Genomic DNA, 23,882 nt, shown 5'->3' on the forward strand with positions numbered 1-23,882 from the left:
TGTGAACAAATTTATCTTTCAAAGATATAAAATAATACCTACTCAGAATGGCAGCATTTTCCACAGGCATGGGTAGGTACAGTAGTTGCTTTAATCATTAGTTGTTATCTAGGATTTTAGAACTGAGCTTTCATTCTGATAATCCCAAGTCACGGTCAGCTCAGAGCCAGAGAGCAGGCTGAGGCTGAACATGGACCAAATGCCTGATGTCATTCCCTTGGATATGTTTTAGAATAAAACACGTGCATCCTAGCTTGTTCCTAGGATGTTCTGGGTTGTGTTTTTGGGGTTTGGGTTGGGAATTGGTGTAAGAGATGTTTGGTTTTTTTGTGAGTTTCGAGTATGTATGTGTGTGTACACCTGCTTGTGCTTCTTGAAGGAGGGGAAAATGATAATTTAGGATTATGAATCCCAAGTGCTAGAGTTTAGAGTTGAAGCCTAAATTTAGAGGAGGACTTTCCATCCAGCCTTTTAGGCTTTCTCTGATATAATTCAGTTATTTTCGGCTCTCCAATATCTGCTGTGTGCTGAAGATGTACCTCTATCTGTATTTTATTAGTCAGTACCCACTCAATGTAACAATGCAAGTCATCATATTTTTTAGTCAGTCTTTCTGGTCCGGGACAGTAAATTCTACACCAGTGACCAGGTGTCTAAAGTCAGCTACTGAGTCACAAAATCTAAGTTGCCTTTGTAAATCTAATCTCCAGACTTGGTCACTTGAGTTCAGCACTGAGCATTGTAGCTGTGACCGAACAAAGCATGCGAGCCTGTGCTTAACAGGGAATGCTTAAAGTTCATTACATGCTGAAGTGATTTACTTGAATGCCAGAGTATCAGCAGCTTGCAGGATTACACCCTAATAAAAGCTTATTCTTTGCAATACAATTTCTTGTGCTTTGTTAGGTGATATTATATAACCCACCTCCTCATAAAAAATGAATTTTACTTGTAAAGATGACAGGTTTCACTCTAAATTACATTAGCATCCTCTAGTTCAAGCAATCTGAATTCATTTAAGCATTTTCCAAGCAATTCAGCTACCTTCAGCTGTCTCACACCTGCTGTGCTGTTCATTATGACACATTACAAGCAAGTGGTTAGCTGAGTTCCAGGGAGAGGAAATAGATGACTTGAAGCACAGAAGGCACAGGGAAAGGGTTAATAAATAGAAGGACAAACAGTTCTGCTGTCCCAAGTCCCTAATATTAGGCCTAAATATTGATATCAGGAGAGGGAAGAAGCCTTCAGCTGATGCAACATAAAAAATATGTTATAAATGTTTAATTTTTTAAGTTTCATTTTGATTTCTATTGACCAGTAAAATTGGTTTTTTCCCTCTATCAAAATTAAAGCAATTCTCACACAATTTGTGGCAGAAATTATTGAAAAAGAAGGCCAGTAAATATATTATTAGAGACACCATATTTACAATTCCTGGGAGAAAAGACTGAAATGCTTTAGGAGGTCCTGTAAAGCCCTCATCATCCCTGAGATTTTTTTGTCTGTTACTTAAATAATGGATCCCTAAATAAAGATATATGTTTCTGTTAACTAAACAAAGCCAAAGGCTAACAGTTGGGTGCTATCATAAGGGTATTTTCCAACCTAAATGATTAAATGATTCTATGATCCTATGAGCATAGTTCCATTGACCTTAGCAGAAATATATAAGTTAATGTTACTGGAAAACACAGCCTGTAAATTCAGTTTTCTGTGTGTATTCAGAAGCAAGTGAAAGTTGCTGCATATTCATTACCTAGTCATTTTCACCTGCTTTTAGTAAAAATGTAAAGGTGTTTGTCTTTACTAAGCTGAAACTTTCTTCTTAGATACCATTTTGATATCAGTCCATACGAGGATGTCTGGCCTGCCATTTTTGTCTACATGGTTCACCAGTCCTGTGGGACAGCCTGGTATGAAGTATATGATCTATTGCTTCAACTGTACTATTTCTGTGGGGGTTTATTTATTAATAAATTTTGATGTAATTATTTTCTAATTCAAGGTCTATTTTCTCTGACATTTATTTACTATGTCTATTCTGTACAGGGATGTAATAAGCAAACTGAATTTCCTGTCCTAGCTTCTTGGTCTTCAGTTAATAAAATCTGTGAACAGTCAGGTTAACGAACTCATGATATCATCCAAACAGTTGTCCTTCCAATGTATAGAAGCATTGTTTGGTTCTGAGATGAGATTGTTTTTCAGACAGAAGGTGGTGAAGACTTTAAAGGCATTCTTGCAAAAAAGGAGAGAAGGATTGTGAACACAGATTTTTCAAATATATATAGTTGCTGAAATTAATAGAGTATATGGTAAAAATAAACCAAGGTTAGATCTTATCTTGCTAAATAAATCAGTTATTTACATAGTTGTGCATTAATTATGGAAGTGAAATACTTTCAAATTAAATGCTTCATTTATTGACCTTTCTCTCAGTGTCCATTATCATTACTAAGATCAATAGTCTCTTGGCTAAGTATGTCCCATTGCTGAAAGAAAGGAGCTACTCCAAATTATGGAAAAAAATCTGTAGGTGGTCAATTGAAAGGGGAAGTATCTCCCTACAAAAGGGAGCAACATTTGGGAAACATTTGCTGGTGCTTCATTTTATCTTACTAACTGGGTGGGTCTTTCTGTCTTCCTCAATGCTGCAAAATAGGGGACTGTTCTAAATAGAGTTCTCTACTGCTCAGTGTAATTAGATTGTTTCCATTGCTGACTGAATGACTGTGGATGCAGGACCGGGGTTCAGATTTTCAGCTAGGTTCTGTTCTCTTCCCTCTCTGACTCCCAGTCTCTTCCTTTCAAATTGTGACTTCAATGAGAAAAAATTGATATCTACTTGATGTTTTTCAAATGAATCTCAGCTTTCACATATAAAGTTAAAGAAACAAAAATGAGGAAAATATTTGAAAAAGAGGCTGTTGGGACTGGACTTGTATTTAATTTCTGAAAGAACAAAACTTCTCAACCCTTCGAAACAAATACAAATATTTTAAGACTAAAATTTGCTTTTTAGTATATTGAGGAGTAAGGTTGTGCCTTTAAATATTTACCTATAAAAGGTATAATTGTCCTGTCCAGAGTGGATTTCAGACAAAAGTCTATAATACCCACTACATTTTCTTTGCTCCTTTGAAGAAATAATATTTTACTGCTTCAATCAAGTATACAAAATACAGCATCAGAGGAAGTAATAGTGTTCTATGTTGAAACATCATTGATAATGGTTTTCCCTTTAGCTATAACTGTAATATTATTTAATAACCATTGAATTGATATTGGATGTAAATGGAAGTTACTATTGTGATATTCTGAATTATGATGTACTACTTTAAACAATAGTTCTATGAATTGTTCTAGAGCTTCTGACTTTCTAGAATTAAAAAAAGAAAGCCTAAAGCTTTTTGAAAGACAATATGCTTCTGGTTTTACTAATGTCTGACTAAGGATAAGAATAATAATGACCTTGCTCAGCATACAGCTATAGAAATATGTATTTCTATAGGATTGGCTCCACGCAGTATATATGTTTATATTTTTAAATATAGCTCGGAGATATTCAGCTTTTTTTACTCAACTCACATGTACTGCAAAACTACAACATTAGTACCACTTTCCTGATATACCCAAGAAATTATCAAAACATGGAACATAAAAGGAAGTCAAATCCCAATAACAGGGGAAAAAATGAGAGTAAAGGAAAACTGATCTTTCTATGAGATGAAAAGTCAATGATCTGGGACTCTGACACTTGCAGTTCAATTCTGGACTCAAGTTTAATTTTCCTTTTTCACCCCAGGTTACTCAGATGAGGTATTTTAGAAAATGTTACCTGATACCTAATCTGTGCCTGAATTTCCTATCTGTAAACAAAAAGTACTTAGCTTTCCTTTCAAAGGAACATTGGCAAATGAAGTCTAGTAAAGGCTATGCAGAACTCTGGCACTACATGTGAACTCTCTCAAAGGTGTTTTTGATGAGCACATAAGCCAAACATAACGAAAACTTTATTACTTTTTATTATTACCTTAGTGAAAACACTCTTATTCCTAAATTAATTTTCCTTGTCTATATTAAAAGCAAAAATATATCAGAAAATCTTGTAAGAAATAATCCCCTAATTGCTATAGTTTTGGGTATTTATATGATTGACCAGCAGTTACTTAGCAAAATGTTTTTTGGTGAGAAGTGAATTAACAATGAAATGTGAATTTCAGTTCTGTTTGACCAAACTGGAAAAAAAATCTAAAAGTATTAGAAAAAGAATGTCTTCCTTTTTTCACAATTTCAACAATGGAACATTTCTATTTAAACAGGTTGATTTCTTCTGTGTCCTTTGCTTAAAAAAACCTGAATTTTCTGCTTTGATCACTATTGAAAGAAATCACACTTCAAGTTTCTGGGAGCAGGGAAGGTTATGCAATTGTGTTGACTGAGCTGGGTGGCATGACTTATGTTCCTGAACAGATTAAACTGAGACCATTGTCAGGTATCCACACTCAGGGAGGCTCAGGGAAGACCTCATCACTCTCTACAACTCCCTGAAAGGAAGTTGTAACCAGGTGGGGGTTGGTCTCTTCTCCCAGGCAACCAGCAGTAGGACAAGAGGGCATGGTCTTAAGCTGTGCCGGGGAGGTTTAGGTTGGATATTAGGAAGAAATTTTTTACAGAGAGAGTAATCAGACACTGGAATGGGCTGCCCAGGGAGGTGGTGGATTCACCATCCCTCAAGGTTTTTAAGATGAGACTGGATGTGGCACTTAGTACCATGGTCTAGTAACCACAGGGGTGTTGGATCAAGGGTTGAACTTGATGATCTTGGAGGTCTTTTCCAACCCGGTTGATTCTATGATTCTGTGATTCTACGAATGACTCTTCATGTCATTCAATGAGTCATCCACAGTGGGAATACTTTCGCAAGAAAAGCAAATCAAAGAGCATCTTTTCTCCTCTGTTGGTTATTTTTCCTGTTCTTATTTCTTGTCTCTGACCAAATTAATTTCTTCCTAGCTTTGAACTTGAAAAGCTGTGCCGATTTACTATGTCTGTAAAGAAGAATTATCGCCGTGTGCCCTACCACAACTGGAAGCATGCAGTTACTGTTGCACATTGCATGTATGCCATACTTCAGAACAACCAGGGGCTTTTCACTGATCTAGAGGTAGGTGACAGGATGGTATCAGTTACTACACCTCATCAGAGCTATCAGCTCTCATACAAGTACATTTTCTAAGCTAGAGTTTTGTTGTTGGCTTGGGCAGAGCGTATGTTAAGGTCCCCATAGAAGATGGGAGTATGGATATGAGTAGAGAGGTTGAGGAAGGAGAATTAATCAGATTCCTAATTCTAGACATTTTTTCATGTCTGCTCCTGAAAAAGCTGTGGCAGCTTTGCTGTAAGTCCACATCCAAGTTTTGAGGTTCTCCCTGCTCACTTGCAACCACAGTCTTTAATAATTAAACTAAGTGTTGGATCTGTTCTGAGGGAGGGAAACACCCTGGATATTGGATCCTGTGGAGTCTGGGGGATCCTGAATAGAAGGACAAGGGTTGCAGAGATGGTTGTTGTATGTGAGTAAAGGAGAAGAGTCAAACTTTAAATTAAATCACTAACTGGAAAAGATATAATAATAAAATGGGAGGCTTAGAATGTTAATACACAGTATAAAGACCTGTCACTTGTTTTTCTTCTGATTTATGGTAAGTATAACTTGGAGTGCTGTCTCTTAGTAATGTTACATGAAACTTCTGACTGGGAGAACCTGTTTTCAGCTGTGTATAACTCTGACAAATACTAGTCATTTGGACTGTAATTTTCCGAGCTCTGTTAACTTCCTTAAACTGATTCATTTGGGAAAATTTCAGTCAAAATTGTTTGACTCTTTTAAGAAAATGTGCTAGTAGAAATCAAGGTTTGATTCAGTGTGTAAGAATAAAATGAAATTTAGTGATCTTTCACTTGAAAAGGTCTACTTTATCCTGCTGTAAATCAGGGACTTAAAAATTGACACAAATATGAAAATGGTGTTGGCAAAGCTATAGAAGTTTGAAAAAAAAAATAAGTATTCTTTTAACAACAAAATCTGTGAAGGGGAGCCTCAGGAAATATTTAAAGCTCCGATAACACTTAGTACTAACCAAGTAGTAAGTCCATCTCTTTGGAGATGCAGAGTGAGAAAGAAAGGAGAGCAAAAGAGACAGCTGCTAAGAGAGATGGAAACAGTCTTTGTTCCCTGAAAGTCCAACCAGCCTTCATCTGTTTGAGTGTCTTATACCAGCCTATATTCCAGCTCTTTCGAGCAGTCTCCTTTTTTGGTACTGCAGATGAATCCAACAAGAATACAGGACACTGCTGAAGGAAAGTTTGGGGAACTAGGATGGGTTGGTCCTTGGTGAGGGATGATGACATGAAAACCAGTACACTTTGAGTTGGAAAGAAGTATGAAATAATGTAAGGGAGACACTGATCTACAGACAAATAGATTCAGCAGTTTGCAGTGGTCAAAGAATTGGGATCCAAGCAGGGATGATAGGTACAAAGTCAAGAGCACTGTGATACGGCATTGTCTAATCCTGAAGGACTGACAAAAATGACTTCCTGAGACATGGAGACTGGGACAAGCTTGTTACTGCATGTCTTCCAGTGATAGAGGTGTTATGTTCCTAAGAGTTCCACTTCTCCTGAAGGTCTGTGTGGACATGGGCTACTGCATCATCTGGGTTTTTTATGTACTTTCTAGAAATGCACTTCACAAGTTGCAATATTGAAAAGACGTCATTCAAAATAAAAGTGAATGTCTCAAAATCAGAAATACAGTTACAGTTGCTGCAAACTTATTTCTACACATTGTATATTTATAATAATATCTTTAGTTACATCATTGTTTGCTATTTTTCCTCAGACTCATACCTGTTAGTGCTGTGTAGAGGTTGGATGTTGCTTGCATAATGGGTGGTTAATCAGTATTCTTTTTCTGCCTGATTTTATAGCCTTATCCTTGTTTACTGAACACTCATCAGAACAAACTATAAGACAACTCTTAGATCTATAAAGATATTTTCATGATACTCCGTTTTGACAGTGACAAATTTACAAACATTAATGAATTTGTTTTTAAAACACACCTACTGTGTGAAAACCTTTTGCAAGACTTCATGTATTTTGTGTGTTGAAAGAGAGATTTCAGGGATTCCATTTCTTCAGGATATTAAGAGTTAATTAAATAAAGAAAAGTCAGTTACTGTCTTCTTTGTTTACAATTGTCATTGTCCAGCAATTGTGGCACACATTAGTGACTTCCTAGAAAAAATTTCAAGTAGGAGACTTGGTTAGCATCTTTGAGGAGTTTTGCAGAAGCAGGTCTGGGATCGAACTTCGGTGCAGCTGCCTTCACTGGGAGATCATACACCTCATATATTTCTTCTAACTCAATAATTGTGCTTGTTACTGTTTTAATAAAAATGATGAGGGTTCAGTGGATGACCAGATTCTGTTTAAAATGCAGATTTCTTCTGAAGAGGAGTCCATCCAGTAGTATGTAATTGTGCAACAATGTTTTTTAAATGCATAATATATAAGAGGTTTGAATTACAATTGGACCAAGAATTTTAATTCAGCATGTTCTCACTGTCATGTTTCTCACAATTTTAAGGATATCTCTCCATGTGCTTTTTGAAGGCAGTGCATAATGCAAATCTACAGTATTTTGGGTAGAGAGTGACATCTAGGGGCAGAAAATACATCCTGCTTTTCATGCTTATGTCAATTTTTTTTTGTAGCGCAAAGGTCTTTTAGTTGCATGCCTGTGTCATGACCTGGATCACAGAGGTTACAGCAACAGCTATCTTCAGAAATTTGATCACCCCTTAGCTGCTCTCTATTCCACGTCAACAATGGAACAGCACCACTTCTCGCAGACTGTGTCCATCCTGCAGGTAGGATTATTGAAATTGTATCTTCTGTGCAGGAGAGTCCAGTGGCAAAAATAGGAATCACATCATTACCCAGTAGATTTTCTGAAGCATGCGTAATTTAGTGTCTGGACTGTAGTATTCATTTAGAAGAATGGAAGATTTATTACAGCAAGCCAGGTTTTACAATTAGCAATCCAAGCATTCAAAAATCATGCAAAACATAGCTTTCTCAAAATCTTGAGGTTATAAAAAGCATTGTGTATTTGAAGACCTTTGTTTATGGCCTTCCTTTGGAGATTTTAGCTTCTGGGTCAATGAGGTTTTTTCCTGTGACCATGTGGAATAGGAACTTTGAAAATGAAAAATCAGTTTCTCACTTAGATATTTCCATCATATTGGACTGTGACAAAGTCTTCAACCATCCTGAAATTCTGAAAAAAAACTCAAATACTGAGGGTTTTTTGCATGAGAAGCTTGAAAATATGCTGTAATAAATTCTGTGAACATTAAATGTGTGGCATGAAAGAGGAAATGCTAATTTTGCACGCATGAAAATCGTAAACTTATTTCATTATGTTATCCTGTGCTTCTTTGTTACTCAACAATTTGAAATAAAAAAATGAATAAGGTAATATTCTGTGAAAGAGAGTTCCTAATATGAGGTCATGTGTCTGTTTAATGAAGACAAAACTACAAGAATGCATGCAGATACATTTTGGGAAATCCAGGTGTGCTACTGACACACAGATATTTTTTCATTAGTGGACTTTTTTTTTTCAGTCAGAAGAGTGAGAACTCTCACTTATGAAACCAACAGCCAGTCCATAATATACCTGTGCTCAGTGGTTTTAGTTTACCGTGCACACACTCAATGCACACCCTTACCATGCTACTGTGCCACTAATTCATTGTTAACATTTCTTTCTTTGTGGTCTTTCAGGGAAAAGATATTTATTTTCTTAAATACCTAATCAATTTTTAGGAAAAATACATATTCTCTATTGTATTCAGAAGCACATCTTGTGATTATGGTTTTAGGTATCATACACATTTAATCACAGAATAGAAGCTTTATCTCTGAATGTTCCTTCATGTAGGAGGGTATAATTGAATCCTTCAGCGCTGGTATGGCATTAGATGTTTAGTGTTCATTCCTCATGTGAGTTTGTGCACAGTGAGCATGTTCCTCAGTCATTAACACTTCCCTGTCCAAACCATTTTGCATATTTCTGGCAGAAATGTAGTAATCGATGAAAGTCCCATTTTCCAAGAAGGCAGGGAACCCTTTTGCTTCCCTGCTACTTCCTAGCCTTGCTGTTAGTGTGAGTCAGGAAAGGGGGATAAGTGATCAAGGCTATAGAGTGGATTCGAGACACCAGCTACCAAAGCACCCCATGGGTGGTAATTAGAAGCAAAGACAAATTAGAGCAGCTAATTGGACCTTCTGTTTTTCATTTGAATCAAAAAACCTTACTGAATTCCTGGACCCACCAAACTCTTTAGGGTTTATCTGAGTGAGTTTTAATTTTACGTTACTAACCTGCAGTACTTTTAACTGCTTGAAATTGTAGAGCTGCTTTGCTCATCCACTTGCAGTTCTAGTGTACACCATACCTAGGAATAGAGAAGATTCTATTCACTAGCTTTAGCTCAGCAGGGAAAGAACAAAATCTTGGGAGTTGTACTTTGTATGTACTGCTCAAAAGCCTAAGTGACGTGCTCATAACTCGCAGCTTCTGTCAGTACCTAACAGAATCAGTTCTTTTCTAGTAGTATGAATAGAAGCTGTCAGAGTGGTCTTTCTGAGAGTGCAGCTTCTAAAGCATAAGAGTAGAATCTAGAATAATTTAAATATTAGGACAAATTAGGACAAATCCTGTTCTCATGGATTAGACAGCAAGGTTGGGGAGGAAAGGGTCCCCAAAACCATAAATCATGAAAACTGATAGTAGCAATTTCGTACTCCCAAAATGTTGATGATAGGTTAAAATGTTCTGAACCTTTTTTTTTTTAAAACACCATGTTCTGTGACTTAGGAATCTGGCAGAGGAGCATTGAGACACAGATGGATTGTATTTTCTATTCATTATTCCCAATAAATCTACTTGTCTAAGTAAAAATATTGGAAAGTGATGTTTACGTTCCGGATGGTGAAAGAAACCAAGCCTAATTGTACTGCAGAGGATTTATTTTGAGCAAATTATGTAAATGCTTGACGAAAATCACGGAAACTTTTTATGAGCTTCAGCCCAAATGCCAATTAAATGTCAAAACATATCTGCATTTGATATATTTTAATATTTTCTGTTTCTGAGTGTGCACACCTTGACATGGCTGGCTCACTCTTTCTCTGCTTCCTCTCAACAGTAGGAAGACTTTTGACAAGTTGTTTTCCAAATCTTAGAGACAACAAATAGTGTTGACTTTTCAAAACGTGATATCATCATGGCTAGGCTTCACGAACAAAGATTTGGGAAGGACTCTACCCACATTTGCTACATAGCTTCTTGAGCTATCACAGTGCATGGATATTGTCAGTTAAATGCTCAATAATACATAGTGGAAATTGAAAAGGGACAACAGTGGTGTGTTGCCAGAACTTCCATAGTGGAAATCATTGTCTTTAGTTTATGAGTCAGTTAACTCAAGGTTGAACAAAGTAGCCTTTTCCCCTAGATGGTCCTATACATTAAAATAATTAACTTTATTTCTATACAGAAAATTATGTCAGTAAATGCATCAATTCTGGGCACATTTCATTTGGAACATTAGGAAAAGAAAATTATTTAGTACTTTCAACTTATTTTCTTTACCATACTATATGTTATGCAGTATCAAAATTGTGCTAAAGTGAATCAGGCACTCAGTTTACCAACTTGACCATGCAGTACTCAGGACCAGGATTGGTCCACAAGTTTCCAAGCTAACAGTCTAGACTCAGTCTGTAATACTTATAAATCACAGAAGAAAAAGCTAGCATTTTTCTCTAGTAATACCTTTAGGCTTCAGAAGGAGCAGTCCCAAAAACAAATTAATGGTTTAGTCACAGGTTTTATTCTAGACCATATTTAAAAAGGAAAGATAAAAATGGGAATTTCAGGCTGTCAGCATTTGAATTTGCATCTAAACTTGTCATTGGGCTGTAAAACCGTTGTAACCTGTCTGGTAAAGACTGAAATCATCTCAGAATTAGAGCTTGTGCTTTTTATTGGTTTTTTACTTTTTCATAGCTGGAAGGGCACAATGTCTTCTCCAATCTGAGCTCCAGCGAATATGAGCAAGTACTTGAGATCATCCGGAAAGCCATCATCGCCACAGACCTTGCCCTGTATTTTGGAAATAGAAAACAACTTGAAGAGCTGCATCAGACAGGAGCATTAAACCTTAAGAACCAAGCACACAGGTGAAGCTGCAAGCCAGTAGTAGATCCCTATGGCATTAATCTAGAGGGAGAAACCTTTTTTTTTTTTTGTCTCTGAACAGTAATTTTCTTATATATGTGATTTCTAAGACCAGCAGTGTGTAAAATTCCAAATATGTAGCAAGGATTTCCATTGCTTTATATTTACATTGACCCTGCCTTTGGGTGTCATCTGCACAGTTCAGTGACAGGTCATCTGCAGAGGAAAGTTTAGTGCACAGGCAGTTAGGTGTTGGGGAAAAAAGCCTACTGCAGTAATTACTTTGTTTTATTTTTATGTCAATATTTTTATTATTCAGTCAACATGTTTTTTAGAGAAAAACTGTGGTCAGATCTCAACCTTTGGTATTTAAGATAGCTCTAAGATTTAAAAAATATAAAATATTCATATTCATATACATGACTGTCCACAAAAGCAAAACTGCAGTCTGGATGAGAGATGTGTCTCATAACAGGCTTCGTTAAAGCACCTATGCAGCCCTTCAGAGATTCTTTACTCAAAAGTGGATCCTGTCCTTAATCTATTGAATGGAAAAATTAGGGAGGCAATATGAGAAAATATTGAGTCATCATTCGGTTTTCTTTTCAAAAGGAACTTCTGTTCTTAGGTCTTCTTTGAGGAGTTTTACACGCTTTTGCCAGTAGTTTGGAATAAATCACTATACCACTGTAGGAAAAATATTTTTTTAAAAAACTTGTTTTCTAGTATGGAACTGAAACTTATCAGATTTTAATAAACCTCAACATCTTAAAAAGACAAAGACATAGCAGTTCCTGAAATTCTTAGAATGAAATTTATCAGAAATCTTGAATTTAGGATTTACAAAATTTTAATAAGATAACTATTTAGTGTGTGATTGAATATTCTGTTTATATTTTTTAAAATCTTATCTGCCTTCGGGGCATTTTCAGTTCAAAGCCACAAGGTAGGCATCAGTTTGTAATGTGGCTAACAAATCTAAGACTTGTAGTTGGTACTGTATGTGCAATGGAAAACTAAATTTGACCCTTATGTGGCTGATGAATCCTCTATCTTAACTCAGGGGAATTGCGCTTCGCCATTTATCTATTGATTATACTGTGTATTCATGTATTTCCCCAGTATATTTGTTTGTTAGTACAGTTTTAATGACTGCCATCACACTTGCGTGCAAGTTAATTAGCTCTATGCTTTTTTACATGGAATAGGCATTGTTAACAAAGATGCAGGTGTCCTTAAGGGTCATCCTAATTTCTCCATAGAGTGGAAAACATGTGAATGCATTAATTAATTTGCCAGTTTGCTTTATAAAACTTAGATTCCCAAACCATAGGTTTGGACAGTAGACAAGTACTAGAAAACCGATTGTATGAGATTTGTGTGTGGGTGTGTGTCTTATTCTAATAATAATTATAATTCTACTGATGTTCAGTTTCTCTGTGTACAGATCTGACAGTGTATAGGATAGAGTTACGTGTAGGATTCTTGTCCTGTCAGGGTTCAAATTAATTTCAAAAAAGCAATGACAGAGTACCTTGAAATAGACTTAGAACTAATTTTTTCTCTTATATGGAGAATGTTTTCCTCTCTAAAGAACAGAAAGAAATGCAGCAACTGGATATACCATCTTTCTTTTTATAGATTTATACTGTATTTTCAGAAAATTAGAGAGGGGCATGTGAATGTTTTAACAGGCAGGCATTCTATGGACTGGTCTGTGTATGTGATTGTGTAGGGAATGGTCAATGAAGTCTGGTTGCAAACAATGTAGGGAATACAACAGGGAATATAGTTTACAATTTGTGCGATGCCTTACCAATCAATCACAAAAAAGTGAGGAAGAAACAAGCTAAGTGGGAGAAAATTTGTAGTATATATACATTACTGATGATTGACCTGAGGAAGGGCAAATAAAAACCTTGTAGAGTGATCATTAATTCTTACAATTTAATGTTATTTTATTTTAGAGATAGAGTGATTGGCCTGATGATGACGGCTTGTGATTTGTGTTCTGTAACAAAGTTGTGGCCAGTTACCAGACTGACGGCCAACGATATATATGCGGAGTTCTGGGCTGAGGTACGTGTGTTTCTCTTCTCTACTCTTTTTATAAATTGAAGTATTCAGAAAGGAAAAAACCCAACCAGAAGTATTTTTCGATCAATAATTTGGTGTGCTTGTTTTGAAGAGAGTTTACTGGTGCAGGCATGTGTTTGTTGTTTACTCTGAAGCTATTTAAAGAGCTGAGTTAGATATCTAATTTTCAGGCAGTGTTCTTTCTTTCTGTTAAAGGAAATGTAGAAAGTATGTCCTGACATAACGTGACCAAGCAACAGAACACAGAAGAAAGTCTGGAAGGTCATTTGGGTCACTAACTGTAGTTTTATGAAGGATATATTTGTATTCTAGAAATGCAAAATATGAAACCATCTTCCAGGTCAGCTGCCTTGAAATATACTTGAAACAAAGCTGTAGTATAAGTCCAGGAAATGCTAAAGCAAATATGGCAAACCTGAAAATTTTCCTCATCTGACCATTTGAATCTTCTTTGTGAGCCAGCTCAACAACTGGGTCTTAGATAGAGCTGAGTTTTTAATATACTGAAGATGTACTTAAGATGTACTGAGAATTGAAATAAGGTATTGAGCTGTACTAATATAATCATGTTCACAAATAAAGATTCAGTCTCCCACATGTTTTATGCTGAGGAGTAAATGTTCTCATTGTTTAATTTTTAAAGTGGAACTGACTAATTTAGAAATAAGGAATAAATTCTGAAGTTGTTGCATAGAGCTGAGTTATGTAACTTTAGAAAATACGTTGTATTGCATGTATGTAGGATGAAGTGTTGTTCTCTTATGTGCCCTGTGAAAGTCTGCAATGTTCAGTGGGCTTATTTCTGTTTTACACAGGCATAAAATAGAAATCAGACCCATGGAATTGATGTAGCATGCATATAGTGTGGAGATTGTTATTCTGCCTGTTGCATGTTCATTATGAAATACCAGATGTGCACGGCTTGTGCTTGTCTTTAGTATTCATATGTTCTCATTCTCTTAATTATAAACAGCTCAGACTATAACAAAATGTTTGAAAAATATATAAGCTCAAAGATCTAGTTTAGAACTCACTTTCTGAAATCCCTGCACTGGAAAGTGAGTGTCCTTGTGAGTGGTATAATGGAGATATAATGTTGATGACCCTCAGTGGTTACTTACTCAATTTTTTGCTTATAAGTAAAAAGACTTTTCAATGCAAATCTTGTGAATTCAGTAGAGAAGGAATAATCAAACTTTTTTCTATTTGATAATAGTAAAAATGGAATTATGGGTGTAATCGAGCCTATCCAGACATTAATTTTTTTGGTAATCCAAGGATGAGTTTATCAAGGTAGATCTTGATATATTGCTATTTCATGGAACAAATGTAAATTAGAATTTATTGACAGAAATTGAATTCTGTAACTGATGTTTTACTGAATCCTCTTTTAAGAGGAGATTAATTGAAACACAGCAGACATTGACTATACTGTGATCCAGACAGGGTGGCTGACAGATCCAGCCACAGGTATAGAAAGATTAGATTGTGTTTCACTGCATAAATTGTTACGTAGTTACCTCTAGAAAAGTGTATTTAACTATATTAAATGGTTGCATTACATAAGTTACAAGTAGAATAGAATATTACAGTTCTAAGGGAAGGATAAACTACTGCTTGTAATCACTACTTGAGTTCATAATCTTAATGTGTTGAATGATGTAATCAGAGTGGTTTTATAATATTTCTTCTTTCTGTAATCATTAACTAAAACAATAACTCCTGAAGAGTTTGCAGCAATTTTGTGGTATGTCACACTGATCTCTTTGTTATTGAACCCCAGTATAGCTGGTGTCTTCAGTTAAATTCTGCCTTGATAACATGAAACTTTCTCAGAGTGCTACAATTCAAGAAAATAATATGTTGCTTATCAATTATATAGGATTATATAGGATTACTAACTTGTATAAATATGTCTACTGTGATTTTTTTTTTTTTGTGGTATGAGATATGAGGCAGTTGTTAAACCCTTTGTGCAGTATTTTTTAAGAGACTTATAAGCCATTTATTACAGCTATACTGCAAGTGTGATACAAACTTTTTGGGTTAAAATTTCAAGTTTAACTTTCTGATCATGATCATAACCATGAGGATAAAAGCAGTATTTTTTATAACAGTGTATCATATATATGTTCTCATACTGAACACTAAAAACTTGTGTTTCTAGTGCATATGAAAGGGTGAAGATGAATCTGAGATTTGTTCAGTTTTTCTATAATCAGTCAGAGGCTGGAAAGCTTTCTCAAAGTTCTGAATTCAAGTGTTTCTCAGGCACTTAAAATTATGTTAATCAAATTGCTTAAAATAATATGATGCTAAATGGTTTAGTGTTAAGATTCTTATCAATGAGACTATGGTAGCCACAGAACAGTCTTGGATCAGTCAATTGCAATACTTAAACCAAATGGAAAAAAAATTAAATATTATTTACTGGGGACATACGAAAGCGATATTTGCTTACAGTTCCTAAATAATAATTGTTCTGTGCTTGGAATTGTTACAGGTGTCTTTTTTTTTTCCCCTCAGCTGAGGAATGAGGTCTTTCCCTTTGTTTCTTTCAACAGCAAAATGTCTAACAGAGACTACATTCCATGATTTGAGACTCTCTTAACTACCTGGTGAAAGAAATAATGCAGAGAATAATATAGACATCAATTAAAAAATAACTTCCTGATTAGAGCTCTTGTTGGTTAATTGAACAGGATCGTAGTTAATAAGTGATGTTGAGGCCAAATATGCAAGAGGGAATTGACTTCCAGAAGTCCCCATTTTCTCTAGACTCAAGGTATTTGCAAAACACTCAAACAGAAAGATGCTCTGCTCAGACCAGAGTCAATTTATTATAATGCAAACTTCTCTTTGAGTAAAGGTAGCAAAATCTTCCCTTGGAAAGGCACATTGGCACTTAAAATGTGGCTTTGAGAATCTTATAAGATGTAATAAAATGTGTTCTGGAGATATCTTCAGTAGCTGTAGCAGAAAGATAGAACACAGACTTAGGGAATATCCCAAGCTTTCGGATAGCTAAACCTCTGTAGGCTGAATCTCACATTAAAGGACACAGATAAGGAAATATTGTATGAGCAGCTATCCTGCAGAAGCATTCTCCCTAACTAAAGTGTATTGGGTCTGGCTGGGTTGGAGTTAACTTTCTCCATAGCAGCCCTCATTGTGCTGGTGTTGGTTCTGTTGAACATGGGGGAAGCTTCTGGCATCTTCTCACAGAAGTCACCAAAGTCACTTCTCTAGCCTCCCCCACTACCAAAACCTTGCCAATACATAAGATTAATAATTTGAAGATAACTTTGGAATCTCAGATGTGCGCAGTAGATAAAACCAGCCATTGCTGTAGTTGCCTTTCCCCCTCAAGATTAAATATCTGTGGTGTTTTGACAAGGCAATTGAGGCATAAGACTTGGAAAACTTCAATTTCTTACAGAAAGTAACCAGCTACTTATGGATTTTTAAGGAACAATTGTTTTCAAGGCCCAATATAGGGCTCAGAAACATGTTCTAGCTGCTCTGCTGGTAATGGCCGAAGTATAGGGAGAGAGTTTTCTCTTGTACATTACATATATGTGGCCTTTGGATACACTGCATCTTTCCCAGTATTCTTCCCATGAATGTAGGTACTTAAAGAAAAGACAGTTGTTTGACAGGCAACTTCTTCAAAGCAGCATGGTGAAAAAGACTAAATTGTTGACAAAGAGGGTATAATATGAATTCGTCTGGTTTTACTCAGCTTTTCCTTGCATTGGTGGGTTGTATTCTATTGGTCATTGTATTATGGTGCTTTAAACAGGCAGTGTTTTGAAAGATGAGAGTAAGTATGAATGGAACACAATAGAATTTCTTCGGTTTTATTCTTCCAGTTGCTTTTTTGTTATGGAGACATACTTGGAAACAAGGCAAATATGTGTATATTGACTTAAAGACTTAATTTTCAGCATCTGTGATTTACATTGTCATTTAGGTGAATGTATAAAATGAGTCACTCCTTACTGTCATTAGGCATTTTTCTGAAATTGCCTCAGAACTGTACCACACATAATTTTAAATTCTGGATTTTTAGATTGACAAAGAAGAGAAGATGGAAAATAATTTGGGTCTCACTAGTCTTGATTTACTTTTCTCCAGGGCGATGAAATGAAGAAAACAGGTATCCAACCTATTCCTATGATGGACAGAGACAAGAAAGATGAAGTCCCTCAGGGTCAGGTATGAACTCTCTCAGTAAAATGGTACATTTTACAGTATGTGTATATATATATATATACATATATATATATATATATATATATACACACACACACACACATATATATATGTACATACATACCTACCATAGTTATGGTATAGTGTTAATAAACACTATATATATGAAAAAAACATTTCATATATTAGTGAAAATTGCATTTGAAATTAGGGTATGCAGACTGCTGAATTCTATGTTCTGCATGCAAAACCGTTAATTTTTTAAGTAGCAGTGAAAAACTTGTTTTCAAATTTGTACTTGAATGACAACGTGCTCTTTGCTGTTGTCACTTTCTCTCTTCTTTGTACTTGTAACTCTGGCTCAAACCACAATCACCTACAATTTTGAGGAGTGTCAGTAACACTTTTTATCTTAGTAAATGGTTGCTTCAGCTCTTAGCTAAAAGGTTTTGCTGTTTTATCCTGAGTATAAAATGAAATTTATCCCTTGTTCTTGGTTAAAATATTCAGGTTTAGATTTCAAAAGGTTTGCAATTTTAGACAAATACTTCTTCATTATTTATTTGGATAACTACAACCACTACTTTTTGACATTCATAAAATAATGAATGTGAAGAGTTTCTTGGGGATAAGCAATAAAGGGTGTATTTCTAAGAACCTCAATTGTCTAGTTTTCCAAATCTTTGGGTTCTGATTTTCATGTGCACAAGTGTGCAGAAATGACTGAGTTTTATGCTTTCTCTAGGGAAAATTGGAATTTTGTAAGCACAATTTAAAGGGGAAAAAAGTCTTGGAAATAATTTTTTGGATAAACAAAAAAGGTAGCTTGTCCTTTGATTATCTGAGTAGAGAAAAATAACTGTAAATTGTTCATTGTCCATACATATATCTATATATGTATAAAAGGTGTTTTTATTTCAGTGGTCTCTGATGTTGTGTCAGTTGTTAGCACTCAAAAAGCATTTTATGAACTCTGAAATTAGTAATAATATTTAAAATTATATATTACAACGTATCACAAAATCATGGTAGATTGCTAAACAAAACTACTGAAATTTTTGTATTTTGGCACTTCGCTCCATATGCTGTATCATATTTTAGCTTAAAAACTTATTAAAAACACCTTATTATAGTAAGGAATTGGCAGTTAACATACTAAATTTGTGTGTTCAGTACAAGCTTAAAATGAGAAAAAACATTTCTCTGCATTTGGTTTATTTTTCCACACACTATTTTAGTTGTCTTTGAACATCTTGAAAAGTACATGGTATTACAGTATGTACAGATATCTTGGCATTTGTAAGAGAATTGTTAATGAAGTGAAAGATCTAAGAAACAAGCTTTTTGTCTCTTTAAATTCTAATAAGTATTGTTCAGGTACTGTCTTCATCAGATTCTCTTTTACTTTGTGCTCTGTTTCATGCTTCATAGTAGTATAACAGTAAAATATTGAACTAAACAGGACATTAAAAGCCAACTTCACTAGTATATTTGTAGTTTCTGTACCTTACAACATTACAGAAAAATGTGAGATTTAGGATGTGTATGAATCTGTAAAAGCAGCCCTTCCAGTATTTATGAAGAGACTGAAGAATTTAGTAAACTATTATCCTCCATTTCACTGGGCTCTAGCAAAAATAATTAATGAGTATTTTTACTATTTTAACTAAAGCATTAACATGTTATTTAAATGACAATGATGTTTAGGAAATGAGGATTTGTATAAACATGTAATCTCTGAAAATAACTACTTCTGTCTCAAATACTCATGTTTGATAAAAGTAACCTTTACTTAGCTATTCCTCTCACTTGGGTGCCTGGATCAGTTGTGCTTTACACCCTTTGCAGCACAACTGATTTAAGGTCTCTGAGTTTGGTGTCTTCCTATTGCGAAGCTTGCACTGAGACTTTGTTGCCAGGTTAGCAAGGACCCGTTCACCTTATGTACTGCCCCTCCTTTTGGAACCTGTGAAGAAAATAGAAACAAGAAAACAAAGTCCCCCTCAAAACAAAGCAAACAAAAAAAAAGTAAAACCAAAAACAAGTAGGAATAAAATGACACATTATGTGAAATAGTGTGGATGAGCAGACATCCTATCTGCGTATAGCCTTGCCTTCTCACCTTCTTTCTGTTGTTTACATCATAAATATGTCAGCTCAGACCGTTGGGTTCACAGATCAGAAAACGTGTCTTATTTTTATATTGTGGTAAGTACAGAGGCGACTTGGTTACTCAGCAGTATGGGAGGAATCTTTGTATTCATGGAGATAAGTTGCCCTCTGATTTCTGAGTAAGGGTCAATGTTTGGACTATTAAAAAGAGTTATTATCAAATGCTTTGGTCATGGTACAATATGTAGTATTTCAGTAACAGACATTTAAAAATTTTGCCCTAAGAAAGGGATCATAGTGCACTACTGTAACAACTATCATAAGAGTCTGAGATAAGTGACTGATGCTATAATGAGTCTGAAGGTAATCTGTCATCCTTGATAATATATAAGTAGCATTTTCTAGAAATCCCTTCATGTCAGGACAATTCAGCTGTGGCATTGTAGCTGTTATAGGCCCCTAAGCCTGTATGAATCACATATCATTAAAAAGGTGCTCATTTGGTGCTCTTTAAATAAGATTATGTTAAAAATATATCACTTAAGTGCATGCATAAGAAAGTGCAAACCAATTATTGATCACAGTGCACACCTTTCAGAGACTTTCCAAATGTGCAAAGCCTCCATCATGTTAAGTAAATTGAGCTATGCAATGCATACCCTGGAGGACATCAGAACAATCCAGAATCTGACTGTATTTTGGCAATGCTGCACAACCTTCCTTTTTTAAAAAATAAAATCATCACATGAATAATATTTGCAGAAGTATCTCTACCATCTCCACCTACTTTCCACCACTAGTGACATCAAACAACTAGACAGATTCTGAGCAAATAAAATGAATCAATTGAATAATAAAAGGTTCTGTAGAAAACCCTACTTGAAGCAGAAATACCAGTCATAAAAGAAAGGCATGTAAGCAACTTGTTATTACTAGAGATTTCACTGTTGCTGCTTATTTTGAAGTGTTCAGATCTTAAGAGGAGATGCAGAAGTGTGAATAACTAATATAGGCCGTAATTAAGTAAATAGTCAACAGCTCAGAGCTAGCTGGCTGTTAGCTTCCAGTGTTGTAGTTTGGCAACATTTTTTTTTTCATTCTTGTTTTTTGTAGATTGGGTTCTACAATGCTGTAGCCATCCCATGTTACACCACACTTGCGCAGATCTTTCCTCCAACTGGGCCACTACTCAGAGCATGCAGGTGAGTAAATGTGCATAGCGTGTAGCTTGGTCAAAGAAAAAACAAGAATGCTTTGCAAGTTTGTCTGGAAATGAAGACTTTTAATTTTAGAATTTGCATGCAGATAAACAGGGATACACATCTCACATTAATCTATGCTGAAACCCAGAGGTGATAACTGATGTCTGGGACTATCCAACGCAGATTCACAGATACAGCTGATTAAAGTGAATTGGGTGCCAAAAGTAATTAGAGAGGAACAGTTCAGTGTTTATGCATCGCTGTCTAGGCTGGTTAAGTGCAATTTCCTTCTGTGTCCTTTTTACTTCAACATGGTTCTCACAACAAAAATTGGCTAGAATTCTGTTTCATTGAAAAGATATGGCTTTAGCGTGTGGTTTTATTTCATGTCAGATCATTTTTATTAAAAAACAGAAAAAGAAATACCCACAAAATATTCAGTAATTGGCAGCATAAGAGTAGTAACACTGGGATGAGGGAGAGTCAAATGTAGCTTTCTCCTATGAATCAATTGGTATGTAGTTTGGGTTCTTCTTGCAGAGAGGCAGGAGTCATTTAACCTATTGTCTGCTTCTACCGTGGAATGATGGTGGATTGTGTTGTAGGGAGGTCTGTCCAATAATTATATCCTGGACCTTAGCAATCTTTCCTGACAAAACTTCTGTTGAAACCAGTATGTATTTCATGAAAATGTTCCAGTTTCAGCTTAATCAGTATTTTCTAAAAAAACCCAGTTGGTTCATAAAGCCAACAATCTTAAGTCACATCTAGTGGGAAAAGAGAACTGCTTTTCTTTCCGCTTATATAATTTTTTTTCTGTCATAGTCCTTAAATTCAAGCTTACATAGAACTTTTTATTTGTGTTAAGTAACAAACGTCTTGAAATTTAATATAGTAGTTAGCAAAAACATTTCATTCACACCCAAACACTCTTTCATATAGCCATGAGAAGAATACGTAGGTCTGTATCAATGATACAGAGGACTTTCTTATGAAAAACAGTGAGTATCCAGGAGCCATCTTTATAGTTGTTTTCCTCTAAGGTGCCTCTGCTGGGCATGGCTGTGCAACCCTTATGTGGATATGAAAGGAGTATTCAGGAGGACTGGAGGCTCTACCTCTGTAGTTGTTTTGTTAATAGGGCTACAGCTGGAATTTTGGTTAGCATCTGTGTTTTAAGAAGAGTAGCAACTCAGCGAAGCTCTTTCTTTATGAAGGAGCTAAAATAATGTTTTGAGTTCTTAGTAGAGAGAGACTAAATAAACTGACATAATATATTTAATTTGTCCAAGAGAACCATAGAATCATGGAATGGTTTGAGTTGGAAGGAACCTTAAATATCATCTAGTTTAATCCCCTTGCCACAGGTGTGGACACCTTTCACTAGACCAGGACTCAGAGCCCCATCTGAACTTCTCTTGAACACTTCCAAGGATGGAGCATTCTCTGAGCAACTTATTACAGTGCCTCACCACCCTCACAGTAAAGACTTGATCAAAATCTGTCTCCATAGCATGCTTTCTGTTTAAGCAAAACTCATTAATTTAGCAGGTTAAGAATACTTGCCATCTAAATATTCAAAAAAGAACATTCGGGTGTACCTTTACTCCCCAAATCATGATCTGTATGCTCTTAACACGAAAATGTCTTGCAGAGTCTGTATGATTAATAAAGTAACCTTAGCACTGGATATCAGGAAAGTTCTCTTACTAGCACAGTCAAATGGGAGGTCTTAGAAATGGGTTTGTATTTACTGTAGAACTATTTGCGTAGTCAGTACCTATGGTATGAAGTTAGTGTTGTTATTCCACTTAATGGAAACTGAGGTTTAGAGAGGCTAGATTGAGTGCTAAGACTGCACAGCATCCTTTTTAGAAGCAGGGTTCTGGGAAGACACAGATCTTTTGATTTTTGGACACATGGATATCCAAACGAAGCTTATTTACAAAAGTGGCCTGTATTACTTGATGGTCCATCTTGTAGTACTCAGACAAGGAGGCTTAAAGTTGAATTGTGAATATTAAACACCCATGTAAGCATGTGTTCTAGATGAAAGATTCTTCATAATTCTGAAGATAAAGCATGAACATCTTTTCAAGAGCAGGTTTCTCTGTAGAAGGTGTGATGTCTGAAGCACAGGCAATCAGACTCATGGCAGAGATAATATGAACTTTTTCTGTTACAGAAATTATGTTTGTTATTTGTTATTCAAATTGTAATACTGATATTTCTGAAAGCTATGCTGACATAGTGTCCACACTGGGCAGAGCTCTTTACAGACACAGCTCCCTGTCTTGCTACTGTGTATTCTTTAATTTAGATTGTGCTGATGCAGAACTGGAGCATAGGTGTGTGGATGAGGTTTAAGATCTCCTTAATAATAAAGAGCTTGCTGAAAATCCACACCCTGGCATAAAGTCTTCTGAAGAGCAGTTTTATCTTGGCCTTGAAATTACCCTCTGCTTTGTCTCTGAAGAGAACGAAGAGGAAGCTTGAATTCAGACTTGGAAATGCAAAGTAGGAAATCAGAACACAGATATAACTTCAGCTCCACAATTAGAAAAAAACAATGTTATTGCCAGGTTTAGAATAGTCTAGAGTATTTCAAATAGCTGATTTTGCACTATATTTTTTTCCCTTTATTTTTGATAGGTAATTGTTATTCAGTGTGAGGAGAGGAATACAGCCTCACTCTTGTTTGGTATTTCCTCTGTTGCTGACTGAACAAATTTTGATATCACCCATTCACTAGCAATGCTCATTCTTGGAACACAGTATTTAAGCTGCTGCATCCTTGAGTTCTTTGAAACACAAACACCAATAATAGCAGCAAAAGCAGCCAAGGCAGCATGTGAGCATCAAGGTTTTTCTTTTGAGAGCCTCTGGGCATTTATTCCAGACAGTGGGAGCCAGGGCTTCACCGGAAGTTCAAG

General features: G+C 35.7%; 1 protein-coding gene across 5 annotated transcripts in view; it reads left to right on the forward strand.

Moving 5' to 3' along the window:
• The window catches only part of PDE10A (phosphodiesterase 10A), a 353,359-nt gene that overhangs the window by 323,990 nt on the left and 5,487 nt on the right, over positions 1 to 23,882 (forward strand). For 4 of the 5 annotated variants that reach the window (XM_051811135.1, XM_051811134.1, XM_051811132.1 and 1 more), the window contains exons 15-21: positions 1,833 to 1,916; positions 5,020 to 5,170; positions 7,788 to 7,943; positions 11,153 to 11,325; positions 13,291 to 13,402; positions 17,558 to 17,638; positions 20,861 to 20,949. In XM_051811135.1, coding sequence (XP_051667095.1) covers positions 1,833 to 1,916; positions 5,020 to 5,170; positions 7,788 to 7,943; positions 11,153 to 11,325; positions 13,291 to 13,402; positions 17,558 to 17,638; positions 20,861 to 20,949 — 846 coding nt within the window. The remainder of the gene's footprint in view (positions 1 to 1,832; positions 1,917 to 5,019; positions 5,171 to 7,787; positions 7,944 to 11,152; positions 11,326 to 13,290; positions 13,403 to 17,557; positions 17,639 to 20,860; positions 20,950 to 23,882) is intronic. The other variant, XM_051811133.1, reaches the window with a different exon arrangement.

The sequence above is a fragment of the Manacus candei genome, unplaced genomic scaffold, assembly GCF_025592945.1.
Source record: "Manacus candei isolate 608988 ecotype Guabito, Panama unplaced genomic scaffold, ASM2559294v1 h1tg000081l, whole genome shotgun sequence".
Taxonomy (NCBI): Eukaryota; Metazoa; Chordata; class Aves; order Passeriformes; family Pipridae; genus Manacus; species Manacus candei.